Source organism: Pongo abelii, chromosome 1 (genome assembly GCF_028885655.2).
Source record: "Pongo abelii isolate AG06213 chromosome 1, NHGRI_mPonAbe1-v2.0_pri, whole genome shotgun sequence".
NCBI classification, from domain to species: domain Eukaryota; kingdom Metazoa; phylum Chordata; class Mammalia; order Primates; family Hominidae; genus Pongo; species Pongo abelii.
In genome coordinates, this window is record NC_071985.2 from 181,789,245 (window position 1) to 181,811,994 (window position 22,750).

Sequence of the window (22,750 nt, forward strand, 5' to 3'; positions counted from 1 at the left end):
TGGTAGCTAGGAGATTATTTGTGACATAGGCAGTAGTTTTTCTAGCTAATCATGGGAGTTGAAGTCAGATTGCACAGAAGGTTGTGGAATGAATGAGAAGAAAATGGGATATCTTGAAATAGCATTTTTTCAAGAAATGAGTGAAGGCAAGGGATTGTATAAAGCAAACAGTCTGCAAGGTGATAAGAATGGGTTATGAATTGGGTATGAAGGGTATAGGGGAGAGTATGGGATTTCAGAGAAGTAGTGAAGGGTTGATTACATCAGCGACTATACTAGGGTATTGACAGGTTGGACAAATTGTAGCTGGAGTAAAGGCTTTTGTTATCATGTCTATGACACTAACTCAAAACAGCTGAAAACCAGTTGCTTCAGCTTCTTTGCATTTATTTATTAAGTTTTGGACTAAGACTTCAACTGCTAAAAATCCAAGGACTTTCGGGAGAGATTTATAATTATTTTGAAGTTAAACCATTACATACTTTTTTTTGATGTTGCACAGTTATTTTCTGTAGTTTTTCTGGAATCACAGTCGTTAAGTCATTTAAATTACTGTTCCAGTTTCAAAATTTATAATCTCACAATCCAGAGATGACTTTTCATAACATTTTAGGTGTTCTTCTGGGATTTTTCTCTAATTCTTTTTTTCTCATTTAAATGATAAAATACGTCTCTTAATATCATTAAATATTATTTGGTTTTTTTTTTTGGTTTGTCTATTTTTTTTGGAGACAGAGTCTTGCTCTGTCACCCAGGCTGGAGTGCAGTGGCGTGCTCTGTCATCCAGGCTGGAGTGCAGTGGCGCGATCTCGGCTCACTGCAATCTCTGCCTTCCATGTTCAAGTGATTCTGCTGCCTCAGCCTCCTGGGTAGCTGGGACTACAGGTGCACGCCACCACACCTGGCTAATTTTTGTGTTTTTAGTAGAGAGATGGGGTTTCTCCATGTTGGCCAGGCTGGTCTCATACTCCTGACCTCAAGTGATCTGCCTGTCTCGGCCTCCTAAAGTGTTGAGCTTACAGGTGTGAGCCACTGTGCCTGGCCCTAAGTATTATTTTAAACATGAGTATTCTGTATGAGTTCCACTATCTGTATGTATTTTCCCATTTATGTTATTATTAGCAATTCATAAATATTAGGAACATCTTTGTACATAGCATTTTTCTGCAAGATATTTTTGAAGCAAATATGCTACTTGTTGCTACATAAGACCTCTGTAGTAATTATGAATTGTTTTGTATTTTTAGATTGTAAGTATTTGTGCAGGTAGGTAAGTAGGTAGAGGGAGAATGCTCTTAACATTCATACTTTTCTTTCTTAGGAATTCTTTGTTGCTTTGCGTCTTGTGGCCTGTGCCCAGAATGGATTGGAAGTTTCACTAAGTAGTTTGAACCTGGCTGTTCCTCCACCAAGATTTGTAAGAAATGCTTTTAGATTTCAATTGTATTTAATTTTTAAAAAGTGACACCACGTTATTTGAAAATTAAAAGTAATATATTAAAAGGAATTCTCCCTTTGGCCCTTTCACTCAGCTACTTGGCTTTTTTCCCCTTACTGGCTACTGCTGTTTTTAGTTAATTTCTTGTGTATCCTTCCAGAGTGATTATATATGTATATGTAAGAAACTATAGGCTGGGCAAGGTGGCTCACACCTGTAATCCCAACACTTTGGGAGGCAGAAGTGGGAGGATCACTTGAACCCAGGAGTTCAAGACTAGCTGGGAAACAAAGCGAGACCCCCATCTCTACAAAAAAATCTAAAATTTAGCCGAGTGTGTTGGTGTGCACGTCTGGTCCCAGCTACTTGGGAGGCTGAGATGGGAGGATCATTTTTGAGCCTGGGAGCTCAAGGCTGCAATGAGCTGTGATCACACCGTCGCTCTCCAGCTTGGTTGATGGTTTAAGACCCTGTCTTAAAAAAAAAAAGAAAAAAAAAAAGAAATATAAATACTTATTTTCTTACTTTACTTTAATTGTAGTATGCTATATATTAACGGTTCCCAACCTTTTTGGCACCAGGGACCGGTTTCATGGAAGACAGTTTTTCCATGGACCTGGGAGGGATGGATGGTTTCAGAATGAAACTGTTCCACATCATCAGGCATTAGATTCTTATAAGTAGCATGCAACCTAGATCCCTCACATGCGCAGTTCACAATAGGGTTCATGCTCCTATGAGAATCTAATGCCGCCGCTGATCTGACAAGAGTTGGAGCTCAGGCCATAATGCTTGCCTGCCAGCTGCTCACCTCCTGCTATACAGTTCAGTTCCTAACAGGCCATGGACGGGTACCAGTTTGTGGCCCGGGGATTGGGGACTCCTGCTATACACATAATTCTATACCTTTTATAAGTAGCTTATTAAGTTTTAGAGGTATTTGTATATCATTACATAGAAGCTTCCACTTTGTTTTTTATAGCTGTGTAGTATTTCTTTGCTTATGTTTATGATAATTAACTTTTTATTGATAGGCTTTTAGTTTATTTTGAATCCTTCAATATAAAAAAATGCTGCAATGAATAATTACCTTGGACATGTGTTATTTTGCATGTGCAGGAATGTATTTATATGTGTTAATTTCCAAAAGTAGAAATGCTGTTCAAAAGTTTTTGCCTTTGTAATTTCTATGTATTTTGTCAACTTGCTTTCCATAGTAGTTGTACTAGTTCACCCTCCCTCCAGCAATTGTTTGAGTGCCTGTTTCTGTACACTTTGGCTAGCATACTTTGGTTAAACTTTTAGATCTTTGCGGTTTGATAGGTGACAGTATGTAATTTTAAATTTATCCTTTTGGTTTTATGGAGTGAGGTTAAATAGCTTTTCTTGTGCTAATAAGATTAGCTTTCTTATAAGCTTTTCTTATGTTTACATTGCCTTTATGTGAATGTCTGTTTATAGCTTTTGCCCATTTTTCTTGGTTGTTGCTCTTTTACTTATTGAATTCTAGGGCCTCTTTAGTTATTAGGACATTAACTCTTTGTCTATATGAGTTGCAAGTCTTTTTTTACTATTTTGTCATTTGTTTTATTTTTTTTGGAGAGACAGGATCTTGCTATGTTGCCCAGGCTAGCCTTGAATTCCTGGGCACAAGTGATACTTCTACCTTAGCCTCCCAAATAGCTGGGACAATTGGCATGTACTACTGAGCCTGGCTTATTATTGTCTTTTGTGTAAATAAATTGTCAGGTTAAAAATTTTTATTTTTTATTTTTTACATTTAAGTTAGTATTGATCTAGGATGTGAGTATAGATTTTATTTTTATTTTATTTATTTTTTTTTTGAGAGGGAGTTTCACTCTTGTCAACCAGGCTGGGGTGCAGTGGTGTAATCTCAGCTCTCTGCAACCTCCACCTCCTGGGTTCGAGCAATTCTCCTGCCTTAGCCTCCTGAGTAGCTGGGATTACAGGCACCCGCCACCACATCCGGCTAATTTTTTTTTTTGGGGGTTAGAGATGGTTTTTCACCATGTTGGTCAGGCTGGTCTCAAACTCCTGACCTCAGGTGATCTGCCCACCTTGGCCTCCCAAAGTTCTGGGATTACAGACGTGAGCCACCACACCTAGCCTAGATTCAACTTTATATTTTTTCAAGATGGCTACCCTACAGAAAGTATAGTCAATACAGTTTATTAAATAATCCATCCTTCACTTCCTGTCTCTTCATTCCCTTTGAAATGCCACCTCAATTGTGTGCTAAATTCTCATATGTATTTTGATTTCTTACTCGATATTTTTTGTTCTTACCTATTGATCTATTTATCCATACCATATGCTGATGTTACATTGTTTTAATTACCATATTTGGTGACATGTTTTTTAAATCTAGTATGCCTAGTTCTCCCTACCTCACTCCTTTTTTTCCCCAGATATTTTATGGCTCCTCTTGTTTTTTGTTTTTTTAAATTTTAAGTTTTTAAAATTTTAAGTTTTAAAATCTCTTAAAATTTTAAATTTTAAGAGATGCCCATTCTGTTGCCCAGGCTGGAATACAGTGCTGCGATCATAGCTCGCTGTCACCTTGAACTGGGCTCAAGTGATCCTCCCCAGTAACTAGTTGCTTGTTTTTAAACTCAACATTTTAGAATTTTTTGGTCTGCATACTAATAATTTAATTTCTTAAGTTTAGAGAATTTTTGCACTTTTATGTTTAGGAAGGTAGTCAGAAGGTTAATTTAGGGATTTGTTGCCTACGTGCATTACAGTCATGCATTGCTTAACAACAGGGATACATTCTGAGAAATGCATCATTAGGCAGTTTCATCATTGTGCAAACATCAGAGTGTACAAACCTAGATAGTATAGCCTACAGCATACCTGGGCTACATGGTATATAGCCTCTGCTCCTAGCCTAGAAACTTACACAGCACTGAATACCATACTGTACTGAATACTGTAGGCAATTGTAACATGATGGTATTTGTGTATTTAAACAGAAAAGGGGCTGGGCGTGGTGGCTCACACCTGTTATCTCAGCACTTTGGGAGGCTGAGGCGGGTGGATCACCTGAGGTCAGGAGTTCAAGACTAGCCTGGCCAACATGGTGAAATCCCATCTCAACTAAAAATACAAAAATTAGCTGGGTGTGGTGGTGCATTCCTGTAATCCCAGCTACTCGGAGGCTGAGGCAGGAGAATCGCTTGAACCCAGGAGATGGAGGTTGCAGTGAGCCGAAATCACACCACTGCACTCCAGCCTGGGCGACAGAGCAAGACTCCATCTCAAAAACAAAATAAAACACAAACCAGAAAAGGAGTAAAAATATGGTATTATAATCACTTTGTTTCATTGTTACTTAGATGGTCTAGTAAATGTAAAATAGTGTCCTGTGTGCATTGAGATCCAGCATTTTGTATGAATATATTTAAATCAAAAAACCATTTTTTCTTCATTGCTTCTTGATGTGAGAATTTCAACTCTTCTTGTGCTTTACTTTCCTCTGTAGCATGATACCAGTAGTCCTTTGCTAATCAGTGGAACCTCTGCAGCCGAGCTCCCATGGGCTGTAAAAGTAAGTGAACTTTGTAACTATTCTCTCACCCCTTCATTGCTTCCTATCCACTCTCTCTCTACCTCTGAAATATATTGCTCTCTTCATTAGACTTTCATATATGTTTAAGGAAAGGTAGGGGAGAAGCTGTTACTGGTGTTTCTGAGGGATCTTTCGGCTCTGTCAGTTGTTTTGTGACAGTATTGGTCTACTCGTATATCTGTTATAATGTAGAGAAAAATGGTGATGTCATAATCTTGTATTAACTAAAATATTTGATTAAAAGATAGTTTACTCCACTGGTATTATTTCTTACTTGAAAATTCTGGTTAACTATGTATTTTCTAGATGACTCTAAAACAAACAATTCTTTATGAAATCTTTTTAGAAATAGGTATTTTGCATTATAGTTTTTCAGAGCCACATCATATCATACTATGAAACTTGTAATTTAAAAATGCTTAGACTATAGCAGATCAAATGAGCTTTGATAAATGTGTACAGTTTTTTTGAAAACCATTTTTATTTGTATGTCTTTGTATTCTGTGGACTGGGCACTAAGTTTTAAAAGTGTGGGAAGATGGCCTTGACTGGGCAAATAATGAACAATAGTTTTTCATCATACACAAATAACTTTTAAAATTTTAGGAGATATCTTGTTATTGACAAGAAAAAGAAATATTGCTTTGGGAAAAATGGAGAAATCTTGATGTTTATTCCTGTAGTAATTATTTTATTTTTAAAAATTTATTTGTGGCTCATGCCTGTAATCCCAGCACTTTGGGAGGGCGAGGCAGGCAGATCATGAGGTCAGGAGTTCGAGACCAGCCTGGCCAATATAGTGAAACCCCGTCTCTACTAAAAGTACAAGAAAATTAGCTGGGCGTGGTGGCAGGTGCCTATAATCCCAGCTACTCGGGAGGCTGAGGCAGGAGAATCACTTGAACCTGGGAGGTGGAGGCTACAGTGAGCCTAGATTTTGCCTCTACACTCCAGCCTGGGCGACAGTGCAAGACTCCGTCTCAAAAAAAAAAAAAAATTTATTTGAACTGTACCTTATACCATCTTTAGAGAGTCATGGAATGTCACTAATTAGCTGTGTGTTCTTATAAAAGTTACTTTTTTGCTCTGGGTCTATTTAAGTGAGAGGGTTGGACTAGATGTTCTTCAAAGCCCTTCTACCTCTGAAATATTTTGATTCTAACCCAATAGTTGGAAAATAAAGATGGTGTTCCAGCTACAAAAAGAATGGGCAACACCAGACTCTTGGGTAAAGTCACTTTGAAATTATTATTTCCTATGTATTTTTTTCTTGCATATGTTTACAATGAATATTATATTTTGATGAAAGTGAAAAATGTTTTTTAAATGATAGTTTAAAAACATATGTAGTCTATTCTTTCGGGACTTGATTTTTATAACTGCAGTTAAGTCCTTTTCTCTATTATTTAACTTGTGATTTTGTTTTTTATTGTAGCCTGAAGATAAGGCCAAATATGATGCAATATTTGATAGTTTAAGCCCAGTGAATGGATTTCTATCTGGTGATAAAGTGAAACCGGTGTTGCTCAACTCTAAGTTACCTGTGGATATCCTTGGAAGAGTAAGATATTATTTACTCCTAAATGTAATTTTTATGTATTTTAATTTTATATCTATTATACCAGAAGCATGTATAACTCTTTGTTATAAATATATAAATCCTATTTTAAAGTTGTATCATTATAGGATTTTTTGTTTTCTGACTTAATGTATAAAATTATTGCCAACTTATTTCTGTGTTTGGTTATTCCCTGTAAAAATGAGTGGTTGAAATTAATTACATATGTAAGCCCCTTAAGTAGGTCCTTTTTTAGTTTGTGCTGTACACTCTTGACCTCCTATTTGCTTGAGTTAATTTCTAGAGACCATCACTATTATATGTCTGCCACTTACTCTATGGCTGTATCATGGTGTCTTGTTGTAAGGAATAGTTTTATCTCTGAAATCATAGATTCTGCTAACTTGTACTTCCTGTCTTTATAGAGCTCTTTTCCAGAAACTAGCAAGACTAATTCTTTGACCAGTTTTACTAAGACCTTTAAATCTGACTTCTTGGCTGGGCATGGTGGCTCACGCCTGTAATCCCAGCACTTTCGGAGGCTGAGGCGGGCGGATCACGAGGTCAGGAGTTTGAGACCAGCCTGGCCAATATGGTGAAACCCCATCTCTACTAAAAATACAAAAATTAGCCGGGCGTGATGGTGCGCAGTCTGTAGTCCCAGCTACTCAGGAGGCTGAGGCAGAAGAATCGCGTGAACCCAGGAGGCAGCGGTTGTAGTGAGCCGAGATCGCACCACTACACTCCAGCCTGGGTGACAAGCAAGACTCTGTCTCAAAAAAAAAAAAAAATCTGTTTTACTTTTCCTCTTTTTTTCAATTTTTTTTACTGTGATAAATATACATATCATGAAATTTAACATCTTAACCAATTTTAAGTGTACAATTCAGTGGTATTAACTACATTTACATTATTATACAACTATCCCCAATATCCATCGCCATGAATTCTTTTCCTCCTGTAAAAGTAAAACTTTATTCCCTGTCTTTTGGTCTACAGCTTCATATCTATCCTTAGCCCCCTTTGCCATGTTATTTTTCTATCTCTCCTGCCTGATGGAAAAAGCATGAAGTAAATTATCTGCCTTCTCTGTGGTGCATGTGGACTACTGAGCAGGTGTAGTAAGATTGGTGTCACCGTAAATTTATCATCACCAGCTTCAGCTGGGCTTCTCTGTCCTGCCAGTCACTCTTGTGCTGTTTCCATAGGGATTTCTGCATAATCCTCTTCATATTTCAAACCTTATCTACTCTCTTTAAACCTCTTGCCCTTTCTTTTTTTTCTTTTTTTCTTTTTTTTTTATTTTTTTGAGACGGATTTTAGCATTTGTTGCCCAGGCTGGAGTGCAATGGCGCAATCTTGGCTCACCACAACCTCCGCCTCCCAGGTTCAAGCAATTCTCCTGCCTCAGTCTGCTGAGTGGCTGGGATTACAGGCGTGTGCCACCACGCCCAGCTGATTTTTATATTTTTAGTAGAGATGGGGTTTCTGCATGTTGTTCAGGCTGGTCTTGAACTCCTGACCTCAGGTGATCCACCCACTTCAGCCTCCCAAAATGTTGAGATTACAGCGTGAGCCACCAGCACCTGGCTGCCCTTTCTTTAATTACCTGCTTCAGCAGATTACATAGGGTCAAATCCTAGCTGCACCACTTCTTAGCTGTGTGACCTTGGGCAAGTCATTAGAAAGCCATGTCTCAGTTTTCTAATCTTTAAAAGGGACATAATTCCCAGCTTATAGAATTGTAGGGATTGAATGTGATAATGTATGTTAAGTCCTACTTATTACCTTGATTGCTACATACTCTTTGAATGCTAGCTGCTGTGATGGTGACAACCACCATACCACCATATTATTACTACTACTGGATCAATGTTATATAGATTTTAGATGCTCAGTAAATATTTATTTAAACGCCATTTTTTAGTATTGTTTCCCACTAATTATTTCTCCCCTGTGTGATCAGTGTGAAATTTCTAAACTACAAATACACTGTTGTTATTTTATTACTTAAACCTAACTTTTTAGTAGCTTTCCATTGCACTTAGAATAAAGCCCAAACTCCTTTCAAGGCAATTATAACCAGACACTTGCTTATCTCCACTTTTAACTCTCAACACTACACTTTTTTTTTTTTAAGAAACAGGGTCTAGCTCGGTTGCCCAGGCTGGAGTGCAGTGGCATATCATAGTGCACTGCAGCCTTGATCTCCTGGGCTTAAGGGATCCTCCTACCTCAGCCTCCTGAGTAGCTTGGCCTACAGGTGCACGCCACCATGCCCAGCTAATTTTTTATTTTTATCTTTTGTAGAGATGGGATCTCGTTATGTTTCCTAGGCTGTCTCAAACTCCTGAGCTCAAGTGATCCTCCTGCCTTGGCCTCCCAAAGTGCTGGGAGGCCATATGGGCATGAGTCACCATTCCTAGCTCATAAACTTTCTTTCCTTGCCCTCAAGTAGAACATGAACTGAAAGAACATTAATATTTTTTCAATTCTCTTTTTAAGGTTTGGGAGTTGAGTGATATTGACCATGATGGAATGCTTGATAGAGATGAGTTTGCAGTTGTAAGTAATCTAATGCTCTTAACATCTTCGTTATCTTAATGATTTTCTCATGTGCAAATTTCCTCTTTTAGTTCATCCTTAGAGGAAAACTATATTCCCATCAGATTATTGGGTGAAATTTTTTTTTTTTTTCTTTTTGAGACAGAGTCTCACTCTGTCACCCAGGCTGAAGTGCAGTGGCGCAATCTTGGCTCACCACAACCTCTACCTCCCAGGTTCAAGTAATTCTCGTGCCTCAGCCTCCCGAGTATCTGGGATTGCAGGCACATGCCACCACGCCCGGCTAATTTTGGTACTTTTGAAGAGATGGGGTTTTGCCATGTTGGCCAGGCTTGTCTCGAACTCCTGACCTCAAGTGATCTGCCCACCTCAGCCTCCCAAAGTGCTGGGATTACAGGCATGAACCACTGTTTGAACATTCTTATATAGAATTTATATTTATTTTCTAAACAAATGGATAACAGAAAATGTGTGTTTTGCCATCTTCATTTTATTTGGCTTTAAGGTACATAGGAACGTATACTTTGTATAATTACTGTAAAGATAGTATCTTTTGTATCACAACCTGACCAGGTATCTTAGTACCTGCTTCTAATATGGAATAATTTTGCTTCAAATGTATCTCCCAAATTTCACATTTCCTTTTATTTCATTAAAAGGAAACATGAATAACACTTGAGTTTCACTTCATTTATGAAGGCAGAAAAGTTTTGACATTTTATCTGAAGACATGTCATCTTAGTAATTGAATAGTTAATTCCAAATATGGTTGTATTCACCTCTTCCTTAAAGGTTTGATAAAACTTTGCTGTGAATTCATCAGTGGTAAATTTCTAATTTCCCTTTTACTCTCAAATTTTCTCTTTTTATTTTGGTAAGGAATTACTAATTTCTTTTACTTTCAAACTTGTTGCTGCAAATTTGCAGTACTCTCTTTCGTGGTTGTTCTCTTTACTCACTCCAAGTCTTGGGAATACTCCCACTTGTATTTTTACTTAATCTGATTTTGTCTAGTTTATTGATCTGTTAGAAAAACCATCTTTTGAATTTACTTACCCTTTCTGTTATGTTTTGACTTTTAATTTAATGATGTTTAACATTTAATTCCCTGTTATATTTTCTTATTCTTTTTATTTTAAATTTCTTGGAGATGAGTATTATGTTTCTTCAGTTCTCTTTATCTTTAATATTGAAATCATTTAAAGGATACATTCATCCTTGAATACAGGTTTAGCGGGATTCCATAGATATTGGTACAAAGTTTTCTCCTTTATACAACTTTTTAGAAAATTTTTAGTTTTATTATCTGGTTAGGAATATGTTTTCTAATTTTAAAGTGGTTAAATTTGGTTGGTTTTTGTTACTTTGACGTATACTTTCAACTTGATTAGATTATCACTAGAAAAATATAGTCTATGAAATGTCTAATTAAAAAATTAGTTAAGGCTTTCTTTGTTGCCAAGTTTATGACCTGTTTTTACATATATTGCATGGATATGGCAGTATTTCTGTTTGGGGGATATAAGAGTTTTATAAACTCATTATATCAAATTTATTTTATTTTATTTTATTATTTTTATTTTTGAGACAGAGTCTTGCTCTTTCGCCCAGGATGGAGTGCAGTGGCGCAATCTTGGCTCACTGCAACCACCGCCTCTCAAGTTCGAGCGATTCTCCCGCCTCAGCCTCCCAAGTAGCTGGGATTACAGAAGTGCACCACCACATCTGGCTAATTTTCGTATTTTTAGTAGAGGCAGGGTTTCACTATGTTGGCCAGGCTGGTCTTGAACTCCTGACCTCAGGTGATCCTCCCGTCTCAGCCTCCCAAAGTGCTGGGATTACAGGCGTGAGCCACCGCACCTGGCCTCAAATGTATTGATTATTTAGTTTCTCTTTGTCCTTATTTTTCTTTTGTTTTTGTCCCTTCCTTAAATTTTCCTCATTTTCCACAAGAGCCAAATGAAATAGGCAGAATACATATTACCACATTTTAAAAATGCAGAAAGACAAACTTAAAGTGACTTGAATTCATGTTCACAGGTCCCTAATCTTTTTAATTTTAATTTGAATAATACTTGGGAAATGGTAAAGGATACTCCCTCACGGTGGTGACAAAAGTTATCTCAGTCGCATTTCAGGGGTTGAGCCATTGTTTGTGGGATGCTTTTGAGAATGGGGCCATATTGAAGAGATTTCGGTGATGATATACTTTGAAACATCGTCAAACCCTACACATAAACTTCTCATAAATGATTTTTGTGGTAAGAATATTGGTGCAAAATCTTTGCAGTGGTACGATGTAATGAGGAATTTTTTTTCTCATAAAGACAAAATTTTTTTTTTTTAGACGGAGTCTCACTCTGTCACTCAGGCTGGAGTGCAGTGGCAGGATCTCGGCTCACTGCAGCCTCAGCCTCCTGGGTTCAAGTGATTCTTCCACCTCAGCCTCCTGAGGAGCTGGGATTACAGGCATGCACCACCACCCCCGGCTAATTTTTATATTTTTAATAGAGACAGGGTTTCGCCATGTTTGCCAGACTGGTCTCGAGCTCCTGATAATAGGTGATCCACTCGCCTCCTCGGCCTCCCAAAGTGCTGGGATTACAGGCATGAGCCACCTCTTCAGGCCCAAAACAAAAATAGAGTAGATGGTGAATAGTAGTGTCATCATTTGATAAACAGTAGTGTATGCTAAGGTAAATGAATAAACACAATTTATCTTATATGCCTGGAGCCTATTCCCAGGTAACTGGCCTTTTTTTTTTTTTTTAATAAAAACCTTTATTAAAAGAATAATTTTTGAATAACAAATATACTTGTAGGAAATTACTACCTTGAATTTTGTTTTAAATAGTAGACATCCCTTTATCTTCTCCTAGATTTACTTGTTAACCATTTTGTCACATTTGCTTTCTCCCTGTATCCATGTTCTTCAGAATTTTTTCCTAGTTTTAAACTCTAGCTTGTGTGATTTTAATACTGCTCCTCCTGTTCCCTCTTTTTTTGAATTACCTGATATTTCTTATGTTTGTTGTGTATGTCTCTTGAAAATGGCAGATTTCTGTATTTTAATGCTTTACCTAATTGGATAGTTTTTAAGATAATAGCACTTATATTGATTTGATTTTCCCTTCTTTACCTATTTATTTTACATTTTTATTTTCTCTGTTTCTTACTGTTGCTTATTATCAAGTTGTGATTCATTCCCTTACCCCGCCTCCCAGTTAGTGTGGAAATTTTGTTATAATGTCTTGTTTCATTAATAGTTAATACAGGTTGAGCATCCCTAATCTGAAAATCCAAAATTTGAAATGCTTCAAAATCTGAAACTTTTGAGTACTGACATGACCCACAAAGTGGAAAATTCCACTCCTGGTCTCATGTGATAAGTTGCAGTCAAAACTTTTGTTTCATGCACAAAATTATTAAAAAGATTGTATAAAATTATCTTAGATTATGTATATAAAGTTTATATGAAACATAAATGAATTTCATGTTTAGACTTGGGTCCCATCTCCAAGATAGGATAATATTCCAAACTCTGAAAAAAAAAAAAAAAAAGATAATATTCCAAAATCCGAAAAAATCCAAAACACTTCTGGTCCCAAGCATTTTGGGTAGGAGATTCTCACCCTGTGCCCCTTTTCCTGTACTAGTACTTATTTCTCCTATATTGAAAACAAGATTTTCAACCCTTACTCTAGCAAAATGAGTCCTTAAGATTATTTTTACTCATTTTCTTCCCCCTCATGTTCTTTTTTTTAATTTAATTTTTTTTTTTTTTTTTGAGATGGAGTCTCACTTTGTCGCCCAGGCTGGAGTGCAGTGGCGCGATCTCAGCTCACTGCAAGCTCCACCTCCTGGGTTCACGCCATTCTCCTACCATAGCCTCCCGAGCAGCTGGGACTTACGGGCGCCCGCCACCACGCCTGGCTAATTTTTTTTGTATTTTTAGTAGAGACAGGGTTTCACCATGTTTGCCAGGATGGTCTTGATCCCCTGACCTCGTGATCTGCCCGTCTTGGCCTCCGAAAGTGCTGGGATTACAGTCGTGAGCCACCGTGCCCGGCCCCCCCCTCATGTTCTAATTCCAGAAGACCTTAGAACATTTTTTGTGACTCAAATTCTAGATTTTGCTCAGTTAATTTAGTTCTTTTGGTTTTGGTATTTTTCTTCCAGTTTTGTTCAATATTAATAACTAGTATTCTTTTGGTTAGAATTTGGTAAATCTTTTTTTATCCTTTTGCTTTAATAAATAGAGCAACATAATCTGTACTCTTTTTAAAAATTATAATTACTGAAAGATAGCCAGTGTAACTACAACTGCAAGTCATTGATTTGTGTTTAGTTATTTACAAGCATCAATATTTTACAAAACTGAATTTTGAGAGCTGGTATCATTCTTCCTTGAAAATTGAAGTAATTAAAAAAATACTTTTGCAGTAGTGACATAGCGAAGATCTGAACATTTTAAATTATCCTCCTAAATAATAAAATATAATGTACTTATTTATATGATCAGTCCTTTTGGCCTATGGCAGTTTATACTCTGCCAGGATTTTGGTTTGTTGAAGCATAATACAAGTTTAGGTCTTATTTTACTAGATAATCAAAACTGACTTGAACATAGGAATCTTTTTGTCCAAGACTTACCTTTAAAATTCTTGCCCATTTCCCCTTGGGTTAAATGCTTTTTGTTTGTTTGTTTTAAAGACCCTGTGTCTGCTTTGGGTTTATTTTTTTGAATGGGAAAAAATGAAAATGAAGTTAAAAAGAGACTCTAACTTGATGTGTTGAATTTCAGTATAAATTTTTTTAAGAGTAACTTATTTCAGTAATTAACCAAAACTTGATTGAACTTGAGTCTTTATGTTTAGACTTACTTTTAAAATTCTTAGCCCGTTTCTTTTATTTTATAGCATAAATGAGATGTTTAGTTGGTTTATCTTTTTAATTAGAATAAATGAAGTTAAAGATTCTAACCTGTATAACTTCTGTTGCCATGTGAACCTTTGATGAATGGCCCTTGTTTCTTTTCACATGTAAATGCTTGTTCATATTCTCAGAAACCCAGTAGTTTAATTAAAAATCCAGAATCTAGAATATCTTTCAGTTTTTAGTTTTTTTTTTTTTTTTAAGTAAATTTGTAAAAGTTAGACCTTGGCATGGCCGTGGGTATTCTGGCCACAACTAAAATGACTTCAGAGAGTTTTGTGTACGTGGAATATATAATGTATATATGTATGTACATACACAAAAATAGATTTAAAAAATCATATCTACCCCCCTTGAATCTGGATTTTTAAAATATCTATGATTGTGTATCAGTATTCTGTTTACTCATTGATGAATTATCTGACTAGATTGTAAGGGTATTGGAAATATATTTCCGAGTTTAACTTCTGGCCCATTTGGCTTTGTAGAAAGTCTCTGATGGAGCATTAAGGCGACATTTTGTAAAAGGAGCAAATTTTTCTTTGTCTTTCTTTTCTTTTTTTTTTTTGAGAGTGTGTCACCCAGGCTGGAGTATGGTGGTGTGATTTCGGCTCACTGCAACCTCCACCTCCCAGGTTCAATCTGTTCTTGTGCCTCAGCCTCCTGAGTAGCTGGGATTACAGGTGCCCACCACCACGCCTGGCTAATTTTTGTATTTTTTGTAGAGATGGGGTTTCGCCATGTTGGCCAGGCTGGTCTCAAACTCCTGACCTCAGGTAATCCACCTGCCTTAGCCTCCCAAAGTGCTGGGATTACAGGCGTGAGCCACTGTGCCCAGTCAAAGGGCCAAATTTTTCTGTTAGGATTTGAAAACTAGAAATGTATCTAAAATTATGCTACTGCCAGTGAACCAAGGGAAGTGACTGATAATTATGTTAAAGTTTATTCTCTTTGTGGGATAAGTTCTGCAAGTGTATAGTCCTATTCTGTGAAATAGTTCTTTGTTTTATTAGGGCTGAAACTACTGCTTTTTATTTTAAAGAAAAGGCCCGTAAATCTAGGAATCTAGTATTTGGTGAATGAGCCTATGCTCATGTTTTTTTGTAGTTTTAGAGTTTGACAAGATCCTGTAATTTAGCTTCTTTAAGCACAGCAGTTACTGGCTTACAACCCAGGCTAACCTGAGCCTTCTAGAGTCATGCTCTTTTTTTTTTTTTTCCTAATGAACTTTAAATTTTGGAGTGATTTTAGATTTACAGAAAAGTTGCAGAGAGCACAGTTTTCCATTCCCCTTTGCTGTTTTCTCTTATTAACATATTACATTACCATGGTACATCTGTCAAAACTAAAAAACCAACATTGGTGCATTATTAACTCCAGACTTTATTTGGGTTTCACCAGTTTTTCCTTTCTGTCACAGGATCCAATCTAGGGTATCACGTTGCATTTAGTTGTCATGTTTTCAGTCTCTCTGGTATGTGAGTTTGTCAGTCTTGCCTTGCTTTTTATGACCTTGACATTTTTGAGGAATACTGGCTAGATATCCCGCAGAATGTCTCCCAACTTAGGTTTGTCTGATGCTATTCTTGTGACTAGACTGGACAAATGAGTTTTTGCAAAGAATAACACGGAGGCGTAATGCTTTTGTCATCACATTATGTTGGTGGTACATGATATCCATGTGACATCACTGTTGATGTTAACCTTCACTTATTTAAGAGAAGTGTTTGCCAGATTTCACTACTGTAAAGTTACTTTTTCCCTTTTCCTACTCTATTCTCTGGAAGTATAGACTCGTGCCCTTTTTACTTTGCCATTTGTCTGCATATCTATCTATTGGTTTTTACATTCTTACTAAGCCTTAAATTTTTCTGTCAGGTAAGTTCTTAGACTGAAAGTGCCTTAAGCTTTTGTCAGTAATATTTGTTTGGGTCTTCATTATGTGAAGAGTTTTTGGCACTTAGAGATGTATAGAGGAGCTGTTTTTGTGTGTATTAGCGTGTATCACATTGTATTAAAATTAACTGTTTACATTTTTCCTCCTCCTATTGGGTTATAAAACTGAGCGATCTTTTCCCTTTTTTTTCTTTTTTTTTTTTTTTTTTTTGAAACAAAGTCTCACTCTGTCGCCCATACTGGAGTGCAGTGGTGAGATCTTGACTCACTGCAACCTCCACCTGCTAGATTCAAACAGTTCTCCTGCCTCAGCCGCCAGAGTAGCTGGGTTTATAGGCACCTGCCACCACACCCAGCTAATTTTTGTATTTTTAGTAGAGATGGGGTTTCACCAAAGTCTTGGGCTTTGCCCAAGAATTAAAAGCCCTCCAGGTGATTCTCATGGTGACTAAAATTTGAGAAATACTGCCTAAAAGCATGGAAAATGAAAAAATATCAGAGAAAGTGGGCAGCTGTTAGTAACTGATTGCAACAGTAAAATTAAATCCCCTCTTTCCCTCGTCTCAGGAATTTGATACTTTTATTATTCTTATTAATAAAATTTTTTATACTTTTACTTTGAGATAAAAAGACATTCTAAATGCTTCTTCCTTAAGTGTCTCTTTCTGTGTAAATGCACTTGCTAGTATGTTTCAGTTTGACAACTAGTTACTAGCCAGATTTTTTTGGTGTGTGTGTGAATATGGTGCATTTGATTTAATTGCTTTTGTTTCAGTGGCATACTTTTAATAGGAATAAGTACAATATAATAAGAAAACAAAATCACAACCCAGCAGTATTAAAAGTATTCTGTTCACTTTTGCTCTTTTATTTGGCGGTATAATTTTTGGCTTTAGTTTTGCCAGGGAAACTATTTTCAAGGCAACATGAAATTAATAATATATATTTTTAACTTACATAAAAATGTGTTGTCTATTGGCAGCAGATGGCTAACATTGCTTTTTCGCTTCTAGTGTCCACTTTTCCAGGAAATGACTCCCATCTGCAGCAAGAGAAGTGCTGACTGTTAATGTGTACACTAGTCACTTCTCTTAGCTCAGTGCCATTCTGACAATTTCACAGTAAATATATTGTGAATTTGCTTGAAAATGTATGTTAGTCAGATTGTTTTCTTTCTGGAGTTTCAGGCTTTTGGAAATAGAAAGTTTGTGTGTTTCTAAAACTGAAATTGAATTCTTCCAGGTTGGCTAGTGAAAAAGGAGAGGAGAATTCGTGGTTAAGTGTGGTTCCTGGACAAACAGCATCAGCATCATTCGGGAGCTTGTTAAAAATGCAAATTCTCAGGCCCAACCTTGCTGGTTAGAAAATTCTGAGTGCAGGGGCCAGAAATCTGCGCTTTATCATGCTGTCCAAGTAATTCTGATACCTGCTAAAATTTGGGTACCAATGGGTTAAGGTTTAGTTTTATCGGTTGTAAAGGACAGCGTGGTATTGTAAGATTACATATGTGCTGCTAATAAAGCTTATCAAATTTGGAAAAAACAAGAGCTTTGTAGCCAGAAGATCTTGGTTTGAACCCCACTGTATCACTTCTTAAAAACATTATATTGGGCAAGTTACTTAGCATCTTAGCTTCAGTGTCTTCATTTGTAAAATGAGATTAGTAATCCTGGAAATCAGTGATGAGTGTTGTTGCATTGAGTGCTCAATAAATACTGATTTGAGGGGCTGGGTGTGGTGGCTTACTTGATCCCAGAAGTTTGATACCAACCTGAGCAACATAGTGAGACCCCCATCTCTGCAAAACATAAAAAAATTAGCCAGGCATGGTGACGTACGCATGTAGTCACAGCTACTTGGGAAGCTGAGGTGAGAGACTCACTTGAGCCTGGGAGGTTGAGGCGGCAGCAAGCTGTGTTCTCGCCACTGCATTCCAGCCTGGGCAACAGAGTGAGCCTTTGTCAATAAATTAATAAATAAAATAAACAAATTAAATAAATATATAAATAGATGTGAAAGCCCCACAAAACTTAATATATGATTATATGCAAATTTTCTCTTGGGGAAAATTGTAATTTTCACTGGAAAAAAAAAGTTAACAAGAGACTGGGCGCAGTGACTCACACCTGTAATCCCAGCATTTTGGGAGGCTGGGGTGGGTGGATCGCTTGAGCTCAGAAGTTGGAGACCAACCAGCCTGGGCAACATGGCTAATCCTCATCTCTTTTAAAAAAAAAAAAAAAAATAGCTGGGTTTGGTGGTGTTTACCTGTAGACCCAGCTACTTGGGAGGCTGAGGTGGGAGGAAGGCTTGAGCCCAGGAGATGGAGGTTGTAGTGAGCCAAGATTGCGTCACTGTGCTGGGCAAAAAACAAACCAACCAAAAAAAAAAAGAAAGAAAAATTTAAGAAACATGCAAGCTTTCTTTTTGTGGTTGCTGGACTCTTTCTAGAGGTTCCAAGTTAGTTTGAGTAATTTCATATGCTAAAAGATAGTTATGGAAAACTTTCATGCTCTGAAAATCTTGAAAGATACCTTGAATGCTTTAAAATGAAGAGGATATATTCTGGGACAGTCTGTATGCAAATTTTTTCCGTTTTGTTCAAGTGCTTTATGTATTAAAAATACTTGTCATGGTTCAAGAATCAATATAAGAAGATATGCAGTGAAAAAAAATCTCAGTTTCACCCCTGCTCTCAATTGCTCCATTTATCCCTATTCTATGACTAATTTTCTTAATTTCTTATTTATCTTAGAATTTCTTTTTTTTTTTTTTTTTTTTGAGATGGAGTCTCTCTCTGTTGCCCAGGCTGGAGTACAGTGGCACAATCTCAGGTCACTGCAGTCTCCACCTCCCAAGGTCAAGCAATTCTCCTGCCGCAGCCTCCCAAATAGCTGGGATTACAGGCATGCGCCACCACGCCTGGCTAATTTTTTTGTATTTTTAGTAGAGATAGAGTTTTACCATGTTGGCCAGGCTGGTTTCGAACTCCTGACCTCAGATGATCCACCCACCTCAGCCTCCCAAAGTGCTAGGATTACAGGCGTGAGCCACCACGCCCAGCCTATCTTAGAATTTCTTAATGCAAATATAAACAAATATAACTAATTATTTCCTCCTTACCACAAAAGATAACCCACTAAACACACTGTTCAACACTATACTTTTTCATAGTTAACAGTTTATCTTGGATACCTTTTCACTATGAGAGCTCCATGATTCTTTTTTTCCTGGTTAGCATTATTCAAGGCTACCCACAACAAACTGCATCCAATTTAAGTATATAATTTGATGAGTTTTGGCAATTATATGCCTGAAGGCACCACCACAGTTAAGACACACAATGTTCTTTATGATTTTTTTTAATGCTTTATAGTATTTCATTATATGGATATACCATTTTTAAAAATAATTTTTTTACCTTAACTTCCCAGTGTAGAGTATACCATAGTTTTTTAAACCAGGTTTTGTAGATGGGCATTTGGGTGCTGATACAAACAGTGCTGCAATTAATCTTTTTCATACAGCATTTCATATGGATAGATTCCCAGATGTGGGATTGCAGAGCCGAAGGGGAAATACATTTGCAATTTGGTAGATGTTGCCAGTTTGCCCTTCATAGGGGTGGTCCAATTTGAGCATGTTAGGGGAAGAAAAATAATTTTTCCTATACCCTTTTAAGTTCTTGGCTGAGAACCCTGTAACAAAAGATAAGAGAAAAACAGAAGTATATTAACATGTATATTTCATATATACATGGAAGAAACTCAGGAAAAGAGTAACTGTCAAATAGGTGGCTTACAACTCAGGTTTGCTCTTGCTTCTGCTCTTGCCATGTGACACGTCTGCATCCCCTTTGCCTTCTGCCATGATTGGATGCTCCCTGAGGCCTCATGAGAGGCAGATGCTGGAGCCATCTTGGTACACCCTGCAGAACTGTGAGCCAGTTAAGCCTGTTTTCTTTATAAATTACCCAGCCTTAGGTATTTATTTATAGCAATACAAAAATGGACTAAAATACAGCCCCCCAGTGTGGCCTTTCCATCCTAGGAGCTGCCCAGGAGTGCCCTGGCTCCTGCAGGGCAGCAGTTGGGAGCCTTATGTCCCACGTTGTGCCCAATCCTCCCACCACCACAGCTAGCTGAAGCCCAAAAATACCAGAACACATCCTCTCCAAACTCTGAGCTATTAGGAATACCTCCTTGGCCATCTCTTGAGTGATCCAGTGAGAAAGAGAAAAAGAGCAGCTTCTGACATCCAGCCACGGGCCAGGCACTCACAGCGAGGCCATGTAATTTTCCTACTGAATCTTCAATGGAGCCTCCCTTATGCCTTTTCTACACCCTGGAATCAAGACAAGCTGCCCTGCACTTGGAGTTTTTTGCATGTCTGACAACCATGGCTCCCTCCTGGACTTGTTCCTGTGGTCCCACCCAGAAGCCATTCAAAGGACAGGAGGACAATTTCCCATACCCCATGATTGCACCCTCAACCAGTCAGCAGCAAGCACCCATTGCCTAGCCACCCCCACCCCTTCCCCAAACTGTCTGAAAAACCCTAGCCCACAAATTCTTGGGGAGATTGATTTGAGTAATAACTCTATCTTCTGTGTGGTGTGGCCAGTTTTGTATCTGTTAAACTCTTTCTTTACTGCAAAAGAAAAGAACTTAGCCTAATATAGCATCTTTAACAAAGAACAATGAATTTTTTTTAACTCTTATTTTAGGTTCAGGGGTACATGTACAGGTTTGTTATATAGGTAAATTGCATGTCACGGGGTTTGGTGTGCAGATTATTTTGTCATTCATTTAATAAGTGATAGGTAGTTTTTTGAACCTCTTCCTCCCTCCACCCTCACATTGGCCCCATGTCTGTTGTTCCCTTCTTTGTGACCACATTTACTCCATGTTTAGCTCCCACTTAGAAGCAAGAACATACGGTATTTGTTTTTCTGTTCCTGTGTTAGTTTGCTTAGGTTAATGGCCTCCAGCTGTATCCATTTTGCTGCAAGGACATGATCTTGTTGTTTTTTATGGCTGTGTAGTATTCCATAGTGTATATGTACCACATTTTTTTAATCCAGTCTACCATTGATGGGCATTTAGTTTGATTCCATGTCTTTGCTATTGTGAATAGTGCTGTGATGAACATATGTGTGCATATGTCTTTATGATAAACAATTTATATTCCTTTGGGTATATACCCAGTAATAGGATTGCTGAGTCATTGATAATTCTGCTTTGAGTTCTTTGAGAAATCACCAAACTTTTCTACAATGGCTGAACTACTTTACATTCCCACCAGCAGCGTTAAGTTTGTTATATAATTCTTCTGGCGACACCTCTAGGCTGATAAGGGTCTGAATTCATTTTGGGCAGGAACTGTTATCCTTCCTTGTAGAGAGGGCAAGAGAGACAGCTTTGTAAATTTATATCCTGCTTTTAGGCATATAGAAGGAGGGCAGAGAGCTTTTTTTTTTTTTTTTTTTTTGATGCTACTACTTCTCAGTTGCTTTCAGTTCAAAATAATCCTTATGCCAAAGTGGAATGTTTTGGGGTAGCATGCTACCCCTCAGCTCCCACCAGCAGTATAAGAGAATTTCCCCACAGTTTAGCTAACAAAGTATATTATGAACTTTTGAGTTTTTGCCAATTAGGTAGAAAATGGTATTTCAGTGTAGTTTTAACTTACAGTTTTCATCTGAGATTGGGCATTTTTTTTATGTTAAAGAATGGACCATTTAAGGGATTTGCTTGTCTGTAAAATATCTCTTCAAACTCTTTTTCCATTTTTCTGTTGGACTTTTTTTTTCTGTTAATTTTTAGGAGCTCTGTATATTAGGGAGAGTACTTCTTTGCAGATGTTGTCTTCTCAAATTGTTGTTTGCCTTTGACATTGCAAGAACTTTAGTTGAAGGGTATGTCTCTAAATTTTTACTAAAGATATCTTCCTAAAAATTTGTTAGTTTTTATTTATTTCTTTTTCTCCCTCCTTTCTTTCATCCCTCCCTCATTTTCCTCTTCTTTTCCTCCCAGACCAATTTCTTAAAAAAGGATTTGAGAGCCTGAAGGTGATTTATCATTGAACGATAATCAATTCAGTGGGTGAATGTTAAGTGCTTTTAATATATATGACCCTGGTTCATTTATTTTGAAGGCCATGTTTTTGGTATACTGTGCACTGGAGAAAGAACCTGTGCCAATGTCCTTGCCTCCAGCCTTGGTGCCACCATCTAAGAGAAAAACGGTCAGTATATCAGGCTCTGTGCAGTTGATCCCCTCTGATTCATCGGCCAAGGAATCTTACCACTCCTTACCATCTGTAGGCATTTTACCTACCAAAACACCATTAAGACAGGTATAGCTTTATCAGTGTTAAAGGATTTTTTTTTTTAACAAAGTGCATGGCATTTAACAGTTTACTATTTGACAAAGATAGAGCAATTAAAAGGATAAAAATTTTAGAGCACCATCTGGTTGAACCTGCATAATGTGATACTCCAGAGAAGACAGATATTCCTTCTACATTAGGCCTTGGGTCGTATGGATGTTTTATTGGCTTTATTTTGATCTCCCTGGAATTAAAGTTAGAAATGAAAGATGCTCCATGCTAACATGGCATGTTTGCCCTGGTATAATTAATAGTTATTTTTATTTTTGTTTAATGCCTAGTTAACTCTTGATTCTTTGGGATCAAATTATCGAATTCTGGGTTATCCAAGCCTTTTTTTTTCTGCCCCCAGCCTGCCTCTTGTCAGATTGAGTAA

General features: G+C 37.3%; 1 protein-coding gene across 18 annotated transcripts in view; it reads left to right on the forward strand.

Annotated features, from left to right (window-relative positions):
• EPS15 (epidermal growth factor receptor pathway substrate 15) overlaps nt 1-22,750 on the forward strand; it is a 161,989-nt gene that overhangs the window by 49,917 nt on the left and 89,322 nt on the right. For 8 of the 18 annotated variants that reach the window (XM_054554869.2, XM_063719001.1, XM_063718994.1 and 5 more), the window contains exons 5-9: nt 1,322-1,417; nt 4,944-5,009; nt 6,466-6,591; nt 9,094-9,153; nt 22,141-22,341. In XM_054554869.2, coding sequence (XP_054410844.1) covers nt 1,322-1,417; nt 4,944-5,009; nt 6,466-6,591; nt 9,094-9,153; nt 22,141-22,341 — 549 coding nt within the window. The remainder of the gene's footprint in view (nt 1-1,321; nt 1,418-4,943; nt 5,010-6,465; nt 6,592-9,093; nt 9,154-22,140; nt 22,342-22,750) is intronic. The other 10 variants (XM_002810828.5, XM_063719012.1, XM_063719008.1 and 7 more) reach the window with 2 other exon arrangements.